We start from the raw sequence: 23,629 nt of genomic DNA on the forward strand, positions 1-23,629 counted from the left end.
GTGGGCCTGGGTCAGCCCCCAGGTCTGCTCAGGACAGAGCAGGTGACAGGTGTGTGGGCAGGTGGGCGGTGGCGGGGGATGGTGAAAAGTTGATGGGACCCTTGTGATTAGGCCTGGGGTCTCATCCGAATGTCGCTGTTTAGAGCACTCCTGGGTCTCTTTCCTGTGCCTTGATGTCTGTTTCTCTTTTGCAGAGTTAAAACAAGGAATTTCCCGTGACTTGACTTCTTCCCCCAAGTTAGACAGATACAAAATAGCAAAACAATTAACGGAAAAAGCAATCAAGGTAAATGCTCTCCCGGACTCGGACTCTGTAGGGAGGGGTACTTTTTAACAATGAAAATTTATTTTGGAATTTGTAGAGTGAATCTGTTGCCTCTGACACTCCTCGGCCGAGGTGCCTGGCTGTGGACACCTTGGCTCCTGCCCTGGGCCTGGGCCTGGCCCCCAGTGGAGGCTCAGGCCAGACTTACTTTCTATTTTAGCTGTTCTTTTGAAATAGGTAGTACTTTCAAAATTGGAAAAGTGCAGACACGTGAATGGTGAAAATCTCTCCCCCAGCCATGAGGTAGGCGTGTGGCCCCAGGGCGATGCACATCCCAGACGAGGTCTGGGACAGACTCAGTGACTCACAGAACCCCTTGTATCAGTTCCCCACGCCCCAGGCCCCTTGGGTGACACAGTGGGGACAGATGTCGCCTGTGTGTGCAGACGGGGTTTGCACCTCAGGAGAGGAGCTGGGAAGTTATGACCCTCGGAGCTCACTTGGGGCAGCTGGCACAGTCACCCCTCCTCAGGGATGGGTATGAACACTGGGGTCTGGGGGAAATAAGGAAGGTGCTTGTATTTGTTAAATGGGAGCAGATGGCTCCACATCTGCTGCCCTGAGAACACGAAGAGCCTTTTCTGGGGAGGGGGCTGCATTCTCGTATCTTTATCATGCTTGGCTGCTCAGAAGCCCAGGCCCGTGTGGGAGCACTAAGAGGTCCAACACATATCAGTGCGTGAGAACGTGCTCATTCCCTTCACTTTCTTCTGAAGCACAATACACACACACAAGGTCCACCAATCCCCATGCAGAACTCGGCTGTGCCAGCCAGATGCACCTGCAGAGAGAAGCACAGCGCATGCAGATGATGTGGTCAGTCATGACAGGAACACTCCATCATCTCAGAGTTGCTTCTGGCCCCTAATCATTCCCCTCCCCCATCCCAAATCCCAGTGCTTTTTAAGCTTCCTATCACTGTCCTTTCTGGGATTTCATGTAAATAGAACTATACCAGCTCATTAATTTTCAGATTTTCTTCTGAAACCTTAAAACATGTAAACATTTAGGGCTACTAGCGTCCCTCTGAATACTGCTTTAGCTGCATTTCACCAGCTTTCATTTCAAATATTTTTGTTGAAATGTGGTTCAAGGTATTTTCTAATTCATGTCATTATTTTTCATTGATCATGTGTTACTTAAAAGCATAGTTCTTTTTTCTTTTTGAGGAAGATCAGCCCTGAGCTAACATCTGCTGCCAATCCTCTTCTTTTTGCTGAGGAAGACTGGCGCTGAGCTAACATCCATGCCCATCTTCCTCTACTTTATATGTGGGATGCCTAGCACAGCATGGCTTACCAAGCGGTGCCATGTCCGCACTGGGGATCTGAACCGGTGAGCCCCAGGCTGCTGAAGCGGAACATGTGCCCTTAACTGCTGCACCACCAGGCCGGCCCCAAAAGCATAGTTCTTAATTTCTATACCTGTGGATTTTTGTCTAGTTTTTTTGCTATTTATTGCTAGCTTGATTGCATTGTGGTTGAGAATATAACCTGTATGATGTTATTCCACTGAAATGTGTACAGACTTGCTTTCCACGTCACATTTTGTTAATTTATATAAAAGTAGATGTAGATGCCCTATTCCTGGTCATCAAGGTAGAGTTTGTTTTTTGAGTGGTTCAAATCTTCTAGTCTTATTGAATTTTTGTCTGTGTGTTCTGTCCTTCACTGAGAGAAACATGTCAAAATATCCTGTTAAAACTGTGGATTTGTCTACTTTGTAGTTCTGTCAATTTTTGCTTTATATAATTTATAGTCCTCTTAGTGTATCTTTCTGGTGAATTGAACCTTTTGTAAAAATTATGCAATGATTTTCTTTACTTCAGTGATATCTATTTTTCCTAAAGTCTGTTTTGTCCCCATTTAGACTCTTTTATTTCCTCCCCATCTGCAGGCGTGTGCTTTTGGTTTTCTCTTGTCAACAGCATAGAGTTAGGTTGAAAAAACTCTGATCTGTACACTTCCCCTTTTGCTGAAGCATTTGTGTCTGTGTCTATAATTAACCTACTGGCGTTCACAGACATTCCTGAGTGTGCCCTCTCATTTCAGTCACTCGGTTTGTCCTATCTGCTCTGTTTTCCTCTCCTGCCTCCTGTTGACCGATTACTTTTTTAAATTCCATTTTCCCCCTCTCTTAAATGTTAGAAGTCTTATACTCTTTTTATTCTTTTTATAGTTCCCTTAGGAACTGTTTTCTGCTAACTTATTGAAATTAATCAATTCTTCTGAAGTTGTTCAATTCAACTACAATTAAGCAGAGTCTTGGGGATGGCCAGATGGCTTTGCAGGAGCTGCCCCTGCTGTGAATCAGGCTCATTCACATCCCTCTTGTCCCTGTGCATGGCCCTGTTGGGTGTCAAGGGCAGGCTTTGGACCAATTTTCCAAGTAGGAGGAGGCTCAGGGAGGTCTTCTGCCCTGCCAGGTCTTGCCTGGGTGCTGGAACTTGGACTCACAGCTTCCAGCCACAGGCACCAGCATCTTGACGTGTTTCCAGATTCTTGATGTGAGCATGCCCTCCCATTGGGACCTGTGAGCTATCAATGCTGTGTAACAAATCACCTTGAACTTGGCTGCCTAAGCACACCCATTGATTATCTCAGTTTCTGTGGGTCAGGAGTCCAGGCACAGCCCTGCCAGGTCCCCTGCTCAGGGTCTCTCAAAGCTGGAATGAAGTGTTGGCTGGGCTGGGGTCTCATCCAGAGGCTCGACTGGGGAATGGTCCGCTTCCAAGCTCCCTCAGCTTGGTGGTAGAATTGATGGTAGAATTGTGGCTGTAGGATTTGCAGCACCTTGCTTCTTCAAAGCCAGCGGTGGGGAGAGAGTCTCTGCTGCTCTGAATCTTTAACCTCAGGGAAGCCCTGGACCCTCTTTTGAGGGGCTCACCTGATTTGGTCACACCCACCCAGGATATCTGTGTGCAAGGCTGCACAAGGAAGCAGACCCACACACTACAGAGTGGACCCTGCCCAGTGGCTGCCCCAGCCCTGCGCACCGTGTCTGTGTGTTCTCGGGTGTTCTGGGAGCATGATGTGGGTGTCCTCCTGCTGGTGCAGTCCATTCTGCTTTGAAAACCCCTCTTACAGAGAAAGAATTAACTTGTCTTTCAATTCTTTAATTCAAAACATGCTCTTCAATTTGAGGAAAAGAAGATTTTCTCCATCTACGGACACTACCCAGTGATCCGGGCCATCCTGCGGAGGAAGGGCTGGGTGGAGAAGAAGTTCCACTTTCTGCCCAAGGTCACTCTGAACGTGGGAGATGAGAGTGCAGGGACGACGGGTAAGGTGTTTAAGGCCATTGTCTTCTATTGTCAGACGCTTGCCTGTTTCTGTCACGAGGACCCAACTGCGAGTTGTCACTGCCCAGGAGGGATGCTGGGATGGTCCTGCAGGTCCTGTGCCTTAGGCCTCCCCCAGCATGTGTTGGGGTCTCCCTTGGGGGGCAGAAGACCCTATTGCCTGCCCCAGAGGTCACCCTCCCAACCTCCCTGACCCCAGGTGTCCACATCCTGGGCAAGCACTCTCAAACCCTGGTACTCGTCACTCCTTGGTGTCCCCACTCTCCACACCCTGATGGTCCCTTTTCTGACCTCAGCTCCCCACAGGTCACTCCTCAGCCTCCTGCAGTGCAACTGCACCCTGGCCCCTTGTCTTGTCCTCCCAGACCCACTGCCCGTGGCCTGGCCTCCTGCTCTGCACCAAGTGTCTGTCCTCTTGGCCCTGGAGTATGCACGGGGCCAGCTCCCACATGGTCCTTGAGACCCACAGCAACCCCCATGGTCCTGCATCCCTGTGCCTCTCCACATGCTCACCCCCTGGCCATCTTCACACCCCACACCCAGGGTCCCTCATCCCTGGCATAGCACCTGGCAGATGGGTGGATGTGACCTGAGCCTGACTTGGCCCTGCTCCATCTCAGGACCCACAGAGGCACCTGGAGACAAGGTTGCTCAGAAGTCAGCCAGTGCTGTGCTGGCCTTGAGTGGCAGGGGCCATCATGGTGAGTGTGCCTGTGCCTGGGCTTTTGAGCTGGGAGGCCATCTGATGTCTCTCCTGCGTGTTGTGTTTGCAGAAAATAAATGTGCCGAAGGCAAAGAAAATGAAAACATGGCTTTGGAGAAAACAGACGACATCCATGATGTGATGGTAGGTCCCCACTTGTGAGCTCCCCCAGGGGCCCGTGGCTGAGCCGCGACCTCACCGCGCTTCTTCGCAGGGTTCCCTGCCTCAGTGCCCGCAGCCCTGTCCTGGGGGAGGGCTGACAAAGCCAAAGGCATGCCAGCCTCCCGAGCTGGGCTGGGGAGTAGGACAGCCCTGGCAACAGGCTGCAGGACATACTGTGCATGTGTGTGTGTCCCTGTGTCCACCCCTGTGTGTAAGTTGACAAGCTGTGTCTGTAGCTCTGTGGAGGTTCTGTGGGGGGATCAGAACAGCCCAAGGCCCTCGAAGAGCAGCCAGGAGAGTGAGCCCACCCTCTGCGTGGTTGCGGTGGTGACGGCCGCACGTCCCAACTGCTCAGGGAAGAGAGCGCAGACGGGAGAGTGAGCCCACCCTCCGTGAGGCTGCGGTGGTGAAGGCCGCACGCTCCGACTGTGCGGGGAAGAGAGCCCAGACGGGACCAGCTCCTGTGACCTTGATGTCAGCTGAGGGGCAGGTCAGCTGGCAGAGGTGGACTTGCCAGAGATGTGCTGAGACAGAAGGCGTCCACACAGGGCAGAGGTGGGCCCTCCTCGCGACACACGCAGGTGACACCGTGAAGCCTCCAGAAGATGGCACAGGGTCACTTGTGATTTAACGGGAGGGAGGAAATTTAGAACAAGACCAACAAGCATTCACCGTGGAGAAAATCTGACACATTGCACTACATTAAAAATAAGAGTGCCTGTTCCTCAAAGGACACCATTAAGAAAGCGGAAAGAGAGCCCGCCCTGCTGGTCTAGTGGTGGAGACCCGGCACTCTCACCGCCTCGGCCGGGGACCTTCTCTGGTCGTGGAACAACACCACCATCCATCAGTCATCATACTGTGGTGGTGGCTCATGCAGAGAACTAAACTAACAAGCAGATGCACAGCCATGCACAAAACCTTCAAAGAAAAAGGCAGAAAGATAAGCCAGAGTAGGGGAGGTATTTGCAGTGTTCATAATCTAAAAGGTCTAATATCCAGACTATGAAGGCACTCACACATCAGTAACAAATGACAGTCAAATAGAAAAACAGGCAAAACCTGAAGAGGCTGATGCTCACGTTATTTTAAGCGCCTGAAGTTGATTTGTTTCTATAAAAGTTGGTGCATGTGACACTGGGCAGCGCCGCATGCAGGGAGGTGGGAGGGAGTGTGGGGGGCCGGGGCCAGGCAGCCATCCCTGGGGGCAGGCAGGCAGCAGCTCTGTCCTGATGCTGTTTCTCATCCGCGGTGCCTGGGCAGCCAACTGCTGCTCTTCGTACTCCCATCTAAGAGAGCTCATACACGCTTTAACAAGTGAGACACGTGGGACAGCGGCAACACGCTACAGATGTCACGCTCAGAGTTGGAAGAAAGGAAGGCTGGGCCGCACACAGTGAGCAGCGAGGACGAGCCTCAGGAGGTGCCCTGGCCATTGGGGCCCAGCTCCCTCGTGGGAGGAGCCCAGTCCTGCATGAGCTGGGGGTCCACGTGGCAGGACACAGGTGTGTCCACGCACGCCAGTCTGCAGAGAATGAACCTGTAGGGTCTCCAAGGTCTTGGATCAGGGGTCATCTCTGGGGGGTAGAATTTTGGAGAATGTTTTCCTTTCCTTGTTTCTCTTTGGTTAGAATTTTGACCAAACGTGTTCCATTGTTTGTAAACACAATCACCAAAGACACCCCAGTCTAGCTTCAGCCTTGCTCCGAGGCCCCTACGTTCTGGTGGGCCTTGCCCCCCTGCTCTGAAGGAGGAGCCCATCTCCCGGGGGTCCAGGTCATGAAGCAGCGCATCCACTTTGTGTCCACACATGGTGTATTCCTGAGCTGGACGGAGGCACCCACGGGGGCAGGCATGTCGGACCCCACTCGCAGCCCCACGTCTGGTGCTTGCTTCCTGAGAGCAGAGACCCTGTGCGGTCACAGCTGCTCCCACGCCCAGGACACATAGGCCCTTGAGGGAGATGTGTTGGGCGCAGTGCAGACCACAGGTCCACAGTTAGAATCTGCGTATCATTTAAAATCTGGTTCCTTCACTCTTAGTTAAATCTTAACTGTCAAAGGATACAAACCTCGAATGCTGGGTGTAGATAAAGGTTTTTTCTTGCCAGTCCAGGTTGGTAAAAAATGAAATGCCGTACTTCCTCTGGACCATCAAAAGGGACGTCATTGACTATCACAGCTTGAACGGTGACCAGATGCTGAATCACTACTGGAAGACGGGCTCCTTTACCACCAAGGTGAGTGGGAGGGCTTGGAGAGGCTGGCGGGAGCAGGTGCGGCCTCCCCTCACCTCCTGAAAGCCAGCACCCTGTGGCTGGGAGAGTCACACGTGGACTGGTCACCTCGGGGCTCCTCCCCAGGACTTGAGCCTCCTCCTGGCCCAGCCAGAGGCCGTGGCCACTACCCAGCATCAGTGCCCAGAGTCGCTCAGCACCTGCGCCACCCACTGCCCCCTGGAGCCCCATGTGCCTCTCACTGCATCCCCAGGTGGCTCTGAGGACAGAAGTACCCTCTATGGGCACACAGGCCAAGTGGGGCGGCCACCACAGCCTGACCAGGCTCTGGCCGGGGAGGGCTCCAGGTCCCAGGGGGCAGGCCACCCTTGGCTGCACTGGGCCTTCCAGCTGCAGGGGCTTTGCTGAGAGCCGTTGACATAGCATCCACCACACCGAGCGCTTGCCACTCACACCTCCTTTTGGCCGCACAGCCCCTCCTGGAGGCGGCCATCCCCGTCTACCCGGAGGGCTGGGGTTCAGGGGTGTGTCTAGCTCAGGATGGTGGGGCCTGTGTGCACTGGCTTAGGAAAGGTTGGGGAGAGTTACTTCCCTGGCAACAGGGGCCATCCCCTCAAGAGGCACAGCTGACGGAGGGTCAGGGCCGGGGCTTGCAGCTGCCCCAGGGCTCCCTGTGGGGGTCTGGCCTCCACACATCCTCACCAGGCCTGGGCTACTGGCATCCTTTCAGGTGTGGTTGGTACCTGTGGGCGGCCCAGTCAGGCCAGGCTCCCCACAAAGCCCCCGTGTGGAATGGTCACCCATGTGCCCGGTGGCCAGCAGGTGCTTTGTTTCCCCGGCTCTTGGCCCTTTTGTTCCAGTTGGGGTGATGAGCTGGACCCTGGGGTCCAGGACTCCCCACCAGGCCTCTTTAACAACTCATATCATGTCCATGGGGCCAGAGTGGTGGGCACAGCCATGCTGTAGACCCTCCTGCTTGCTCTCGCCTCTCCTGGGCCCGAGCCCAGCACCATTTGGGACCTGGAGGTGAACGCAAAGCCTACCACGCTGGGCACCCTCAGACAGTCCCCCGCACCCCTTTGGGCCTGCTGCACCTGCCACTGACCAGAGGATGAGCCAGGGCCCTGGCCTGCAGGTCGGGTTGTCTGGCTGCTCGGACCAGCTGGCCAGGGGCAGGAGGGTCTGGGAGGCTGGGGAGGGGCTCACTCCAGGAGGGGAGCCCGCTGGAGCTGGTGCCGCCCGGCCAGGCCTGCGGGCGTTCAGGCTGGTCTGAGATGGACCAGCTGGCCTGTGGGGCCTGATGTGCCACTGTCTCTGGAGATCGGGCTATGCTTGAACATGCGGAGCCTGCCGTGGTACGCCCAGGCCAACCCTGACTCCTTCTTCCCACGCTGTTACGGCCTCTGCACCGAGAGTGAGAAGCAAGAATTCCTGGGTAAGTGGCTGGAGGCTGGCAGAGCCCACCTGGGGCTGGGAACGTGGGCAGCACCTTCTCTGGTCCACCTTCTGCAGAGGCGGCTGCAGGAGCCTTGGGAAGGGGGCTGGGATGGCTGCAGCCGCAGGGCTGGGGACTTGGGGGCGGGTGATGGTGGAGGGTCTGGTCCCATCCTAAGACCTTGGGGCTCAGCTCTGAGGGCTAGTCCAGAAACTTCCAAGCATCTGTGGGAGGGGAGGCACTGGAACTTACAGAGACTGCGGAGCCAGGTGTCAGCAGCTCCGTTCTGATGGGGCGTCTGGGAGAGGCTGGCATGGGGATGGTGCTGACACATACCATCTGGGCCACACTCTGGACCACAGGCTCTGAACGAGGGACAGAGGGGGGATTGCTGAGTCCACCTGCCGAGAGGCTGAAGGTCAGGGCAGGTGGGGAGGTGTCTGTTAGGGGGTGACCGTGTTCCTGAGCACCTGATCTGGGGGCTGTAAAGATGTGGTGTCTGCCCAGGACCCCTGCCCGATGCCCTGACCCCACCACGGGGCTCCCAGGAGCACACAGTATAGGCAGGAGGAGGTGGTCCATGGGGGCTGGTGTGAGAAGTGCAAAGGAGGAAAGGGCTCACAGAGGGGTCACCAGACAGAGACCCAGAGGAGAGGGAACCTGGGGACCAGGCAGGGAGCAGACAGGCCAGCCCGGCAAGGGCAGTGTGCCTGCGCATCCACAGGGCACAGAGACTAGGGGTCGGGGGGCTAGCTCAGGGGCATCTGTTCTGATGGAGGGAAGAGGCTGGGGTGAGGGGCCAGTGAGGGGAGCTCAGGTTATGGGTTTCCGGGGTGACAGCAACTGCTGGGTAGGCCAGTGTTGGGTGGGGTGGCCCGAACTTGGAGGAGGAAGGAGCAGGTTTGGGTGAGAAGGTACAGGCAGCTCCTGCAGAGCCCCAGGAGGGCATGGTCAGCCTGGACCTGGGGTGGGGAGAGGCCTCATGGCATGGGCTCCATCACAGAGGTGCTGGCCACCTCCCCGGCACACGACGAGTGGTCAGAGCCCAGCTGAGCCCCAAACCCGGGTCTGCAGTACCTACAGCTGCCTCTGTGCTGGGTGGGCACAGGCAGACTCCCGGCCATCCGCAGAGAGGGGAGGTCCAGAGAGGCTCTCGTGAGGGGGAGGGTCCTGGTGCTGTCAGCAGGGGAGCTTCTAGAAGGTTCCCTGTGGTGCAGGGCTGAGGACACAGGAGCAGGGAGAGGTGGTATGGGTGCCCATGGACTGTGGCCCTGGGGGGCAGAAGAGGGGCAGGGAAGGGTGTCTGAGTCCTGCCTCTGGGCCTGTTGCCAGGGTGGGTGAGCGGCCAAGGTGGATGTCTTGGATGTAATTGGACTCACATCTGCAGAGGAGTGGGAGGCAGAAAGGCGAGGTTGTAGGTGGAGTCTGGGGGCAGAGGTGGGCAGCTGGAGGAGTCCTGGCCCCTCAGAGGGCTGTGAGGCCCCTGCAGCCTGTGGGATGCCTGGGCTGAGAATGGCTGGCGCTGGCCAAGGTCCGAGGTCCCCAGTGCAGGCAGAGGGGCCGAGGCCTTGGTGTCCTTTCAGACGACTTCCGGCACACAGTGGCCTCCAGCATCCTCAAGTGGGTAGTCAGCCACCAGACCTGCGACAGGAGCAAACCCAAGAGCAGGAGGGAGGAGGCCCGTGACAGTGACCCCAGCAACAGGAAAGGTGTGTGGGGGCCAAGGCTGCGCCGCTTTGGGAGAACAGTGACAGGAGGGGCAGGGGGCAGCATGTCTAGGATGGAACTCTGTCCCCACCCCGTCTCTTCCAAAGAATCCCACGGAAGAGGACGCCAGGGAACCGGCTCCTGCACAGTGTAGTTTAGGCCTACAAAACCACAGAAGTTTTTCTCTTGGTTGTTGTTCCCTTTAATAGAGCAGTTTTAGATTCACAGCAAAATTGAGTGGAAGGTACAGGAATTTCCCATATACCCCCTCCCCCTACTGCCTCCCCTGCTATCAACATCTCCACTAGCTTGGGACATTTGTTACGATTGATAAACCTACACTGACACGTCATTATCATGCAGAACCATAGTTTACATTAGGGGTCACTCTTGGTTTTGTACATTCTGTGGGTTTGGTCAAATGTATAATGACACGTGTCCACCATTATGATATCATACAGAGTAGTTTCACTGCCCTAAAAGTCCTCTCTGCTCCCCCATTCATCCCTCCCCCCACACCCAGGCAACCATGGATCCTTCTACTGTCTCCATAGTTTTGCCTTTTCCAGAATGTCACATAGTTGGAATCATACAGCATATAGCCTTTTCAGACTGGCTTCTTTCACTTAGTAATGTATATTCAAGATCCCTCCATGTTTTTTCATGGCTTAATAGATCATTTTTTTAGCTCTGAATAATATTCCATTGTCCAAATGAACTACAGTTTATTTATCCATTCTCCTACTCAGTGATGTCTTGCTTGCTTCCAGTTTTGGCAATTGTGAATAGAGCTGCTATAAACATCCATGTGCAGGTTTTTGTGTGGGCTTAAGTTTCAACTCTTTGGGGTAAATACCAAGGAGTCTGATTGCTGGATCATACGGTGAGAGTATGTTTAGTTCGGTAAGAAACCATCAAACTGCCTTCCGAAGTGGCTGCACCATTTTGCATTCCCACCAGCAATGAGAGAGTTCCTGTTGCTCCACATCTTTGCCAGCATTTGGTGTTGTCAGTGTTCCAGATTTTGGCCAATCTAATAGATATGTAATAGCATCTCGTTGTTTTTATTTGCATTTCCCTGACGACATATGATGTGGAGCATGTTTTAATATACTTATTTGCCATCTGAATATCTTCTTTGATGAGGTGTCTGTTCAGATCCCTGCTCAATTTTTAATTGGGTCAATTGTTTTCTTATTGTTCAATTTTAAGAATTCTTTGTATAATCTGGATAACAGTCCTTTATCAGATGTGTCTTTTGCAAATGTTTTCTCCAAGTCTATGGCTTGTCTTCTCATTCTCTTGACAATGTCTTTTACAGAGTAGAAGTCCAGCTTTATTCCACTGGAGTCCAGCTTATCCATTATTTCTTTCATGGATTGTGCCTTTGGTGTTGTCTAAAAAGTCATTGCCATACTCAAATTCATCTTGTTTTTCTCCTATGTTATCTTCTAGGCATGTTATAGTTTTGTGTTTCACACTTAGGTCTATGATCAATTTTTGAGTTCATCTTTGTGAAGGGTGTAAGGTCTGTGTTGAGATTCATGTTTTTGTGTGTGAATATTCAGTTGTTTCAGCCCAATTTGTTGAGGCTGAACATACATTTTCCCACTGTATTGCCTTTCCTTCTTTTTCAAAGATCAGTTGACCATATTTATGTGGGTCTATTTCTGGACTCTCTAGTCTGTTCCATTGATCTGTTTGTCTATTCTTTCACCAATACCACACTATCTTAATTATTGTGGATTTATAGTAAGTCTTGAAGCCAGATAGTGTCAATCTCCAGTTTTGTTCTTTTCCTTCAATATTGTATTAACTATACTGAATCTTTTACCTCTCCATATAAACTTTAGAATCTGCTTGCCAATGTCCATAAAATAAGTTGCTGGATTTTTTTATTGTGATTGCATTGAATCTATAGGTCAAATTGGGAAGAACTGACGTCTTGACAGTGAGTCATGAACATGGAATATCTATCCGTTTATTTAGTTCTGCTTTGATTTCATTCATCAGAGTTTGTAGTTTTCCTCATATAGATCTTGTACATATTTGTTAGATTTATTTGTGTATTTATTTCATTTTGGGGGAGCTAATATAAACGGTATTACATTTTTTATTTTAAATTCCACTTATTCATTGCTTGTATATAGGAAAGCCGTTGACTATATCACTTACTAGTCCCAGGAGGGTTTTTTTGTCAATTCTTTCAGATTTTCTACATAGACAATCATGTCATCCTTGACACTTTTACTTCTTCCTTCCCAATTTGTATACCTTTTCTTGTCTTGTCTTATTGCATTAGTGGGACTTCCCGTATGATGTTGAAAAGCAGTGGTGAGAGGGGACATCTTTGCCTTGCTCCTGATCTTAGTGGGAAAACTTCTAGTTTCTCACCATTAAGTATAATGTTAGCTGTAGGTTTTTGGTAGATATTCTTTATCAAGTTGAGGCAGGTCCCCTCTATTCCTAGTTTGCTGGGATTTTTTTATTGTGAATAGGTGCTAAATTTTGTCAAATGCTTTTTCTGCATCTATTGATATGATCATGTGATTTTTGTTCTTTAGCTTGTTGATGTGACCTGTTACATTAATTGATTCTTGAATGTTGAACCAGCCTTGTATACCTGGGGTAAATCCTACTTGGTCATAGTTTATACATTGTTGCATTCAATTTGCAAATATTTTGTTTAGGATTTTGCATCTATGTTCATGAGAGATTTTGGTCCCGTGTAATGTCTTTTTCTGGATTTCATATAAGGTAATGCTGGTTTCATGGAATAAGTTAGACAGTATTCCCTCTGCTCCTATCTTCTGAAAGAGATTGTAGAGAATTGGTATCATTTCTCCCTAATTCACCATCTGAGCCTGGTGCTTTCTGTTTTGGAAGGTTATTAATTGTTGATTCAATTTCTTTAATAGCTAGAACTATTCAAGGTCATTTACTATCACTAGTAAGTGAAATGGGCCTATTCAGATTGTCTGTTTCTTCTTGTGTGAGTTTTGACAGCTTGTGTCTTTTAGGAAATTGGTCCATTTCACCTAGGTTATCAAATTTGTGGGCATAAAGTTGTTCACAATATTCCTTTGTTATCCCTTTAATGTCCATGAGATCTGTTGTGATGTCTCCTTTTTCATTTATGATATTAATAATTTGTGTCCTCTCTCTCTTTTTCTTAGTTAGCCTGGCTAGAGTAGTTACTGATTTTATTGATCTTTTCAAACAATCAGCTCCTGGTTTCATTGATTTTTTTCTATTAATTTTCTGTTTTCATTGTCACTGGGTTTCTGCTATAATTTTTATTATTTTTTTCTGCTGCTTACTTTGGATTTGATTTTCTCTTCTTTTTCTAATTTCCTAAAGTGGAAGCTTAGATAATTGATTTTAGATCTTTCTTCTTTTCTAATATATGCATTCAATTCTATAAATTCCCCTCTAAGCACTGCTTTCATTAAGTCCCACAATTTTGATAAGTTATGTTTTCATTTTCATTCAGTTCAAAGTATTTAAAATTTTTTCTTGAGTTTTCTTCTTTGAGCCATATGTTATTTAGATGTGTATTGTTTAACCTCCAAGTATTTGGGGATTTTCCAGCTATCTTTCTCTTGCGCTTTGTAGTATAATTCCACTGTGGTCTGAGAGCATATATTGTATGATTTCTACTCTTTTAAATTTGTTAAAGTGTGTTCTTTGGCCCAGAATGGGGTATATCTTGGTAAATGTTCCACTCGAGCTTGAGGAGAATGTGCATCCTGCTTTTGTGGATGAAGTAGTCTGTAGATTTCCCTTGTATCCAGTTGATTGTGTTGTTGAGTTCAGTGATGTTCTTACTGATTTTCTGCCTGCTGGATCTGTCAGTCACTGACAGAGGCGTTTTGAAGTCTCCAACTATAATACTTGGTTCATCTCTTTCTCCTTGCAGTTCTATCAGTTTTTGCTTCATGTATTTTGGATGCTCTGTTGTTACACACATACATATAGAGGATTATTAGGTTTTTGGAAAACCGATCTCTTTTTCATGTTGTAACGTTCTTTCTATACCTGATCGTTTTCCTTGCTCTGGAGTCTGCGCCTTCTGAAACTAATGCAGCCACCTTGCTTTCTTCTGCTTGGTGTCAGCCTGGCATAACTTCTCCATCCCTTTACCTTTAATCTATATGTGTCTTTATATTTTAAGTGGCTTTGTTGTAGAAAATATTCAGTTGGGTCTTACTGTTTGATCCACTTTACAATCTCTCTTTTAGTTGGTGTATTTAGATCATTGATGTTTAAAGTGATTATTGATATAGCTGGATTAACATCCACCATATATGTTACTGTTTTCTATTCATTGCTCTTGTTCGCTGTTCCTATTTTTCCTTCCACTCTTTTTCTGCCTTTTGTGGTTTTAACTGAGCATTGTATATGGTTTTACTTTCTCCCCTTTCTTAGCATAGCAGTTATACTTCTTTATGTATTTTATATATATATATATGTATGTATTTAGTGGTTGCCCTACAGTTTGCAATATACATTTACAATGAATCCAACTCCACTTGCAAGTAACAGTACCATTTCACAGTAGTGCAAGTATCTTATAATAACACACTGTTCCTGCTTCTTCCTCCTGTGCCTTGTATCATTGTTTCATTCATTTCACTGATCCATAGCTATAATTTTTGGATATGTTGTTGCTATTATTATTTTTAATAATATGTATTAAATTATTTGTTTTGTCATATCATTTAAGAATAAGAAAAATATGAGTTTTTATTTTATCTTCACTTACTCCTTCTCCAATGCTCTTTCTTTCTTTACACAGAACTGAGTTTTTGATCTTTGTAATTTTCCTTCTCTCTGAAGAACTTCTTTTAATATTTCTTGCAAGGCAGGTCTACTGGCAAAAAATTCCAATTTTTTTGGTTTTTGTCTGAGGAAGTCTTTATTTCTCTTCACTTTTGAAAGATAGTTTCCCAGGACATGGGATTCTATATTGGTGGGGTTTTTTTTCTCAACATGTTAAATGTTTCACTCCACTCTGGGAAGTTAGATGTAATTCTTATCTTTATTCCTCTGTAGATAATGTGGTTCTTTTCCTCTGCCTTCTTTCAAGATTTTTTCTTTTTCTTTGATTTTCTGCAGTTTGAATATGATATGCCTAGGTGATTGTTTTTGCTTTTTGGTCTTGTTTTTGGTATTTTTCCTGTCTGGTGTTCTCTAAGTCCTGGATCTGTTGTTTCTCTGACATTAACTTGGGGAAAATTCTTAGTCGCTACAGCTTCAAATGTACCTCTCTTCTTCTTTCTCCTTTCCTTCTGGCACCCCATTACACATATGTTACAGCCTTTGCCGTTGTCCCCAGGTCTTCGATATTCTGTTCTAGTTTTTTCAGTCGCTTTCTCTTTGCTATTCAGTTTGGGGAGTTTCTCTTGAGATATCCTCAAGCTCAGAGATTCTTTCCTCAGCCATATCCAGTCTACTAATGAGCCCAATCAAAGGCATTCCTCATTGCTGTTACGGTGTTTCCTATCTCTAGCATTTCTTTTTGGTCCTTTCTTAGGATTTCTGTCTCTCTGCTTACATTGCCCATCTGTTCTTGCATGTTGCCTGCTTTCTCCATTAGAGCCCTTGTCATATTAACCATAGTTGTTTTAAATTCCTGGTCTGATTATTCCAACACCCCTGCCGTGTCTGGTTCTGATGCTCTGTCTCAGTCTGTGTTTTTGCCTTTTCGTATGCCTTGTGATTTTTTTCTTAAAGGCTGGACAAGATGTCCTGGGTAAAAGGAACTGTGGTAAATAGGGCTTTAGCCATGTGGTGGTGAGGTGCAGGGAGGGGAGTGTCCTACAGTCCTGTGATTAGGGCTCAGTCTGTCTGTGAGCCTGTGCCCCTGGACGGTGGACTTCGCCAGCACTTCTGGGGTTTTCTCCCCTGTGGTGGGCAGGCTGACGGGAACTAGAGTTGGGTACTTCCCTTCTCCCAGGCTGGTCAGGCTCTGGTAAGTATTTCTCCTGAGGGCGGCCTTGTTAAGAATAGAGTGGTCTGTGTGTTTCAAGATGGCTGTTCTCCCCTCCCCCTGCCCCATCATAAGGGGTTTTTCTCTGATATTCAGTGTGAGAAACAGTCAAGCTCCTGGAGGTAAAAGTGATGAAAGCATAGGGGTCGCCCTAAAACTGACCCCCTCCCCAGCATTTTTAACTATCAGCATTGTCCACATGAGCCTCCAGCAGTCCGTCAGTTGTGTCCAGGTCCCCCCCCACCCCCCGCTCTGGTTCCCCGGGAGGTTCCTGCTCCAGGAAGTTTAGTCTCTGTATCCGCCTGTTGGTCTCTCCAGTTTGGGGGCAGCAATCTGCCTGTGGCCTCATTTCTCTGATGAATCTAAGAAGAGTTGTTCATTCTTCAGTTTGTCCGACTTTTTACTTGTTAAGAAGGAATGGCAACTTCCAAGCTCCTTACATGCCAAATTGGAAACAAGAAGTACAATTTTTCACTTTAAAATGGTTATGTTATGTGAATTTCACCTCAATACGTTCTTCTTTTTTTTTTTTTTTTGAGGAAGATTAGCCTTGAGCTAACTACTGCCAATCCTCCTCTTTTCACTGAGGAAGACTGGCCCTGAGCTAACATCGTGCCCATCTTCCTCTACTTTATATGTGGGACACCTACCACAGCATGGCTTTTGCCAAGCGGTGCCATGTCCGCACCCAGGATCCGGGCCGGCGAACCCCGGGCCGCTGAGAAGCAGAGCGTGTGCACTTAACCGCTGCGCCACTGGGCCGACCCTCAATACATTCTTCTAAATGCGTATCATGATCTCTGCAGCCACCATATAAACCTGGCTCCTAATCTCGGGGCCACAGGGTCTGCTCTCCATCAGGGCTGCCTCCCGGGCAATGCCTGACCCCCGTTGTCTGCAGAGTTGTTCCCAGACATTTTCCATGCAGCCTTGTTCCTGGGTTTACCTCCAGGGTCCTACCCCATAGTCCGTGGATGGGTGCTTGTTCTCAGTCCATTCTCCACGTCCTAACCTGGGGCTGGGTTGCTTTGTGTGGGAGCGAGGCCGCTTGAGATCCACCTTCACCTTGACGAGGGGAACCCCCTGGCATTCAGTGCTTCCCGAGACCCAGCAGTGGTCTCACCCCACGGGTTCCAGAAGGAGAATGAGATGCTGTATAAGAGGTCAGACACACAGAGCAGCGAGCCCACGTGTACAAGTGCTCCAGAAGCACTAGAAATACAGGGAGATGCTTGTACCAGCCCCCCAGGGCTTGTGGGCACAGAGTGGTGGGAGGGCAGCTTCAGCAGGGAGTGGTACCCGCCCAGACACAGGTGTGGCATCCAGGGTGCCCGCCTAGAGAATCGTGTGCTGTCCCCTTGAAGCCTTGAGACACGAGGGGTGGGGTGGCCTTTGTCCAGTGCACCAGGTGGTGCCACACCACAGGGAGGTGCAGTACACACCCCACATGCCTGTGCTTGGGTTTCAGGTCCTGAGAACGATGAATCAAAGCTCAGAGGCCTCTCCGGGCAGCTTGTGGACACTGCATGCAGAGTGTGTCAGGCCTACCTGGGGCAGCTGGAGCATGAGGACATCGACATCTCCGAGGACGCCGTCCAGGACCTCACAGAGGATGAGTGGAAGGACCTGACCCAGCAGTACTACGCCCTCGTCCAGTAAGTGTGCCTCGTTCGGAGTTCTGAGGGCGTGCCCACTGCTCTGACCAGCAGAAGCGAGTGTGTGCCCGGGGCTCATGTCCATCAGAGGACGTTGGGGGTACTGCAGGAGGTGTCTAGGGAAGTCCAGCCTCTGGGATGTCTGGAGCACCTGTCTGGGCACTGGTTGCCTGTCTGGGTGTTGGGGTGGCTGTCTGGGCATCTGGGGCACCTGTATGGGTATGTGAGGCCCTGTCTGAGCACTGGGGCACCCGTCTGGGTATTGGGGTGCCTGTCTGAGTGTTGGGGATCAGGCCTTCCCACAGGCCCCTGTTGGCTGACAAGATGACATCCCCCTTGGGGGTGCTTTTGGGTAACATCTCCTTAAGCACCTTCCACACCCATTCATGTCTTTTACCTCATTTGAACCCCACGACAGCCGTCAGAGGCAGGCAGGGCAGGCACATCTGTCCCATTTTGCTGCCAGGCCACCTGGCTGGCTCAGTAATCGTGCTTGGCCCTGGCCTCCTGACTCTCCACAACCTGGGTTGCGCCTCGATGCCCGAGGTCCTGAGGTCGAGCCTGGCTTTCCTCCCCTCTCTTGAGGGCGGAGACCTTCCCAGTGCCATGGGTACAGCACCCGCTTCCCAGCGGCCAACAGAAAGAAGGTGGGGTGCAGGCGGTTAGGCCCTCCTGCAGTGTGAGCGGCTCGGCCAGGGGAACAAGTGGAGAAAGTAAGAACCCTCATTTTGGAGGGTCTGCCCGCAGGGTTGTTCTGTTCTTCTGGTCTTTCTTTCCTTCTTTGGGATTAATGAGCATTTTCCTCTTTCCTTTTTTGTGGAGATGTAAATACAGTAAGAACATGCTGGGCACTAGTTGTGTTTGTCCATGGATGAGATTTTGCATATGTGCTCACCTGTGTAGCCACCACCCAGATCAAGACAAAGAACACTGCCAGCCCCTCTCATCAGGCCCCTAGTAACCTTCCCAGGCAGAAGCCCCATAGAGGTCACACCCCTTCTGGTTCCTACAGCCTCAACCAGTCTTGTGGCTTCATATGCATGGAATCATGCAGGCTGTGTTCTCTCATTTATGCTTTTGCTCGACATGAAGTCTGTGAGATTCACCCGTGTTGGTGCACGTAGCAGAAGCTGGTTCTTTTCCATGCTGTGTAGAATCCCGTTCTGTCAATGGACCACAAGGTATTTACTCATTCTGTTGTGGAGGGGCAATTGGGTTACCTCCAGCTTTTGAAGATTTTCCAAAGTGGTTGTACAGCTTCACAGGTCAACAGCCATGAGTGTGCTCCGCCGCCTCCACCACGCACACGATGCTTGGCATTGTCCATGTTTTTAGTTTTCTCTTCTTGCTCATCTCCTATGGTCTTAATTTGCATTTCTCTGATGACTGAGGGTGTTGAACATTGTTTGATGTGCTGGCTGGTCATTCAGATCTCTTCTCTTGTGATGTGCTTGTTCACACTTTTGCTCATTTAAAAATCAGATTGGAAAAAAGAATCAGATTGGTTGTCTCTTTTTTTATTGACTTCTAAGCGTTCTCCATATATTCTTCATCAAGTCCTTTGTCCGATATATGCATTGAGTACCTTCTTCCAGCATGTGACTTGTCTGTGTACCTCTTAGTGGTATTTGTTGATGAAATCCAGTGTTTCGATTTTTTCTATTACAGCAAGTTGCTTAGGGTCCTGTTGAAGAAACTTTTGCCTACCCAAGGTCATGAAGATGTTCTCCTATGGTTTCTTCTAGATGTTTTACTGTTTTCCTTTTGCTTTTAGCTTTTTATGATTAATTAATCTTGAATTAATTTTTGTGTAAGGTAAGAGATAAGGATCAAAGTTCTTTTTTGTATATAGACATCCACAATGGATAAAGAAAGAAGAATTTTGTTGAAACTTGCTCTTGGCCCAGCATGTGGTGTGTTTTGGCAAATGTTTCACGTATACTTGAACACAGTGTGTATCTGCGTTGCTGGGTGGTGTGTTCTAAAATGTCAACTAAATTGGCACTGTATCCTTCCTGACTGTTCTGCCGGCTCATTCTCTGAGGTACTGAGAGAGCTGACTTAAGTCTCCAGCTATGTTTGAGGATTCTTGTCTTTGTCTGTTTAGTTCTGTGATTATTTTCTTTATATATTTTGATGTATATTTCTTTATGTATTTTCCTTATGTATTTTCTTTATTCAGTACATCTAATTCAAGATTGTTTTGTCGTCCTTTGATTGGACCCTTTCATCATTATGAAATGTCCTCTTTATCTCTATTAATATTTCTTGTCTTAAATTCTACTCTTTATGATGTTAGCACAGCCACACGAGCTCTCTCTTGGTTAGAGTCTGCAAGTGTATCCCTTTCTCAGCCTTTCGCTGTCAGTCTTTCGGGACCTTTACATTTTGAAGTGGGTTTCCTTTAGAGAGCGTGTGTTAATGGCTCAGTCTTGCCACCTCTTCCTATTAGTCAGAGTTCTTTCCATTTACACTGAGAGCCCTTGTTAGAACAGTGGGCTAAGTCCACCGGCTGTTGCTATTGTCCTATAATGGATAGAAAGTGGCTGTATAAGCCTCACAGTGGTTTAGCTCCATTCATGCCCGTCTTCCCTGCTGTGCTACTGTTGTCACATATTTGCTTCTGCAGAGGTGGAAATACCACAAGACATGGCTAGTATGGTTGCTTTAAACAATTAATATTCTTTCGCTTTTATCCTGAGGTTTACCCTTTCCAGGGTTTTTCATTCCTTTCTACAGTTCTCTGATTCCTTCTGAGATCATCTCCAGAATGCTTTTTTAAATTTTTAAAAATTATTTTATTGAGGTCATATTGGTTTATATACATTGTGAAATTTCCGGTGTACATTATTATTTATCAGTTTCTGTATAGACTGCATTGTGCTCACCACTGATAGTCTAATTTTTATTTGTCACCATATATATGTGCCCCTTTACCCCTTTTGCCCACCCCCAACCCCTCCTTCCCCTCTGGCAATCACTAATGTATTCTCTTTGTCCATGTATTTGTTTATTTTCCACATACGAGTGAAATCATGCGGTATTTGTCTTTCTCTGTCTGACTTATTTCACTTAACATAATACCCTCAAGGTCTATCCATGTTGTTGCAAATAGAATGATTTTGTCTTTTTTTTTTTTGAGGAAGATTAGCACTGAGCTAACATTTACCACCAATCCTCTTCTTTTTGCTGAGGAACATTGGCCCTGAGCTAACATCCATGTTCTCTTCCTCTACTTTATATGTGGGATGCCTGTCACAGCATGGCTTGATAAGCAGTGCGTATGTCTGCACCCAGGGTCTGAACTGGTGAACCCCGGGCTGCCAAAGTGGAGTGTGCGAACTTAATTGATAACACCACTGGGCCAGCCCCTGATTTTGTCTTTTTTATGGTGGAGTAGTATTCCATTGTATATATATACCACATCTTCTTTATCCATTCCTCAGTTGATGGGCATGTGGGTGGCTTCCAAGTCTTGGCTATTGTGAATAATGCTGCAGTGAACATGGGGGTACATAAGGCTCTTCAAATTGTTGATCTCAAGTTCTCTGGATAAATACCCACTAGTGGGATAGCTGGGTTGTGTGGTATTTCTATTTTTAGTTTTTTGAGAAATCCCCATACTGTTTTCCATAGTGGCTGCACCAGTTTTCATTCCCACCAGCAGTGTATGAGGGTTCCCTTTTCTCCACACCCTCTCCTACACTTGCTATTTGTTGTCATGTTAATTATAGCCATTCTGACAAGTATAAGGTGATATCTCATTGTAGTTTTGATTTGCATTTGCCTAATGATTAGTGATGTTGAACATCTTTTCATTTGTCTGTTGGCTATCTGTATATCTTCTTTGGAAAAATGTTCATATCCTCTGCCCATTTTTTGACCAAGTTGTTTGTTTTTTTGTTGTTGAGTTTTATGAATTCTTTATGTATTTTTAAATTAACCCCTTGTCGGATATGTGACTTGCAAATATTTTCTCCCAGTTGGTGGGTTGTCTTTTCATTTGATTCATGATTTCCTTGCTTTGCAGAAGCTCTTTAGTCTGATGAAGTCCCCTTTGTTTAGTTTTTCTTTTGTTTGCCTTGCCTGAGTGGACCTAGTATTTGAAAAGATGCTGCTAAGACCAATGTCAAAGTGTGCTGCCTATATTTTCTTCTAAGAGTTTTATGGTTTCAAGTCTTACCTTCAAGTCATTGGTCCATTTTGAGTTTATTTTTGTGTATGGCGTGAGATAAAGTTCTACTTTCATTCTTTTGCATGTGGCTGTCCAGTTTTCCCAACACCATTTATTGAAGAGACTATCTTTTCTCCATTGTATGTTCTTGGCACCTCTGTGGAAGATTAGCTGTCCGTAGATGTGCGTTTTTATTTCTGGGCTTTCAGTTCTGTTCCATTGATCTGTGTGCCTGTTTTTGTACTAGTACCATGCTGGTTTGATCACTGTGGCTTTGTAGTATGTTTTGAAGTCAGGGATTGTGATGCCTTCAGCTTAGTTCTTTTTTCTCAGGATTGCTCTAGCTATTCTGTGTCTTTTGTTGCCTCATATGAATTTTGGGATTCTTTGTTCTATTTCTATGAAGAGTGTCATTGGGATTCTGATTGGGATTGCATTGAATCTGTTGATTGCTTTGGTAGTGTGGACATTTTAACTATGTTTATTCTTCCAATCCGTGTGCATGGAATGTCTTTCCATTTCTTTATGTCATCATCGATTTCTTTCAGTAATGTCTTATAGTTTTTATTGTATAGGTATTTCAGATCCTTGGTTAAATTTATTCCTAGATACTTTATTCTTTTTGTTGCGATTGTAAATGGGATTGTATTCTTAAGTTCTCTTTCTGCTAGTTCATTATTAAAGTATAGAAATGCAACTGATTTTTTGTAAGTTCATTTTGTACCCTGCAACTTTGCTATAGTTGATTATTTCTAATAGTTTTCTGAAGGATTTTTAGGGTTTTCTATGTATAGAATCATGTCATCTGCATCCGGAACTCTTTTGTCTTGTAAAGCTGAAACTCTGTCCCTATTAAACGTTAATTCCCATCCCCCTCCCCCGGCTGCTGGCACCCACTGTTCCACTTTCTGTCTCTGTGGATGACTCCTCTAGGAACGTCACATGAGTGGAATCATCAGTATTTGTCTTTTTATGGCTCCCTTCTTTCACTCAGCCTACTGTCCTCAAGGTTCATCCACGTTGTAGCACATGTCAGAATGTCCTCCCTTTTTAAGACTGAATAATATTCCATTGTATGTGTAGACCACACTTTGCTTTTCCGTTCATTCATTGATGGACCCTTGGGTTGTTTCCATATGTTAGCAGCTAATAATGCTGCTGTGAACGTAGGTGTTCAAATAGCTCTTTGAGACCCTGCTTTCAGTTCTTTTGAGTATGTACCCAGGAATGGAATTGCTGGATCCTATGATAATTCTATTTTTAATATTTTGAGGAACCTCCAGACTGTTTTCCAAAGTGGCTGCACCATTTTACATTCCCACAGACAGCATACAAGTGTTCTAATTTCTCAACATCCTCCCTAACATTTGTTATTTTCTGGGGGTTCTTGGTGAGGAAGATTGGCCCTGAGCCAACATCTGTGCCACTCTTCCTACATTTTCTATGTGAGATGCCACCACAGCATGGCCTGACGAGCAGTGCTAGGTCCATACCCAGGATCCAAACTTGCGAATTGCAGGCTGCCGAAGTGGAGAGCAAACCTAACCCAGTTATTTTCTATGTTTTCGATAGTGTCTATCCTGAGTGGTGTGAGGTGGTATCTCATTGTAATGTTTTTGTGTGTGTGTGTGTGAGGAAGATTAGCCCTGAGCTAACATCTGTTGCCAGTCTTCTTCTGTTTTGTATGTAGGATGCTACCACAGCATGGCTTGATGTGCAGTGTGTAGGTCCATGCCCAGGATCCAAACCCACGAACCTCAGGCTGCCGAAGAATGTGCGAACTTCACCACCGTGCCACCAGGCCGGCCCTCTTGTAGTTTTGATTTGCATTTCCCTAATGATCAGTGATGTTGAGCGTCTTTTCATGTGCTCATTGGCACTTTGTATATTGTCTTTGGGAATAAGTCTATGCAAGTCTTTTGCCCATTTTTGAATTAGG

At 47.6% G+C, this 23,629-nt stretch overlaps 1 protein-coding gene across 1 annotated transcript in view; it reads left to right on the top strand.

Moving 5' to 3' along the window:
- Positions 1–23,629, top strand: part of TTLL8 (tubulin tyrosine ligase like 8) — a 47,508-nt gene that overhangs the window by 8,358 nt on the left and 15,521 nt on the right. The window contains exons 3-9 of the mRNA XM_046646038.1: positions 195–286; positions 3,469–3,607; positions 4,400–4,473; positions 6,602–6,730; positions 8,048–8,162; positions 9,746–9,871; positions 17,330–17,516. Coding sequence (XP_046501994.1) covers positions 195–286; positions 3,469–3,607; positions 4,400–4,473; positions 6,602–6,730; positions 8,048–8,162; positions 9,746–9,871; positions 17,330–17,516 — 862 coding nt within the window. The remainder of the gene's footprint in view (positions 1–194; positions 287–3,468; positions 3,608–4,399; positions 4,474–6,601; positions 6,731–8,047; positions 8,163–9,745; positions 9,872–17,329; positions 17,517–23,629) is intronic.

This window comes from Equus quagga, chromosome 19 (assembly GCF_021613505.1).
Source record: "Equus quagga isolate Etosha38 chromosome 19, UCLA_HA_Equagga_1.0, whole genome shotgun sequence".
Taxonomy (NCBI): domain Eukaryota; kingdom Metazoa; phylum Chordata; class Mammalia; order Perissodactyla; family Equidae; genus Equus; species Equus quagga.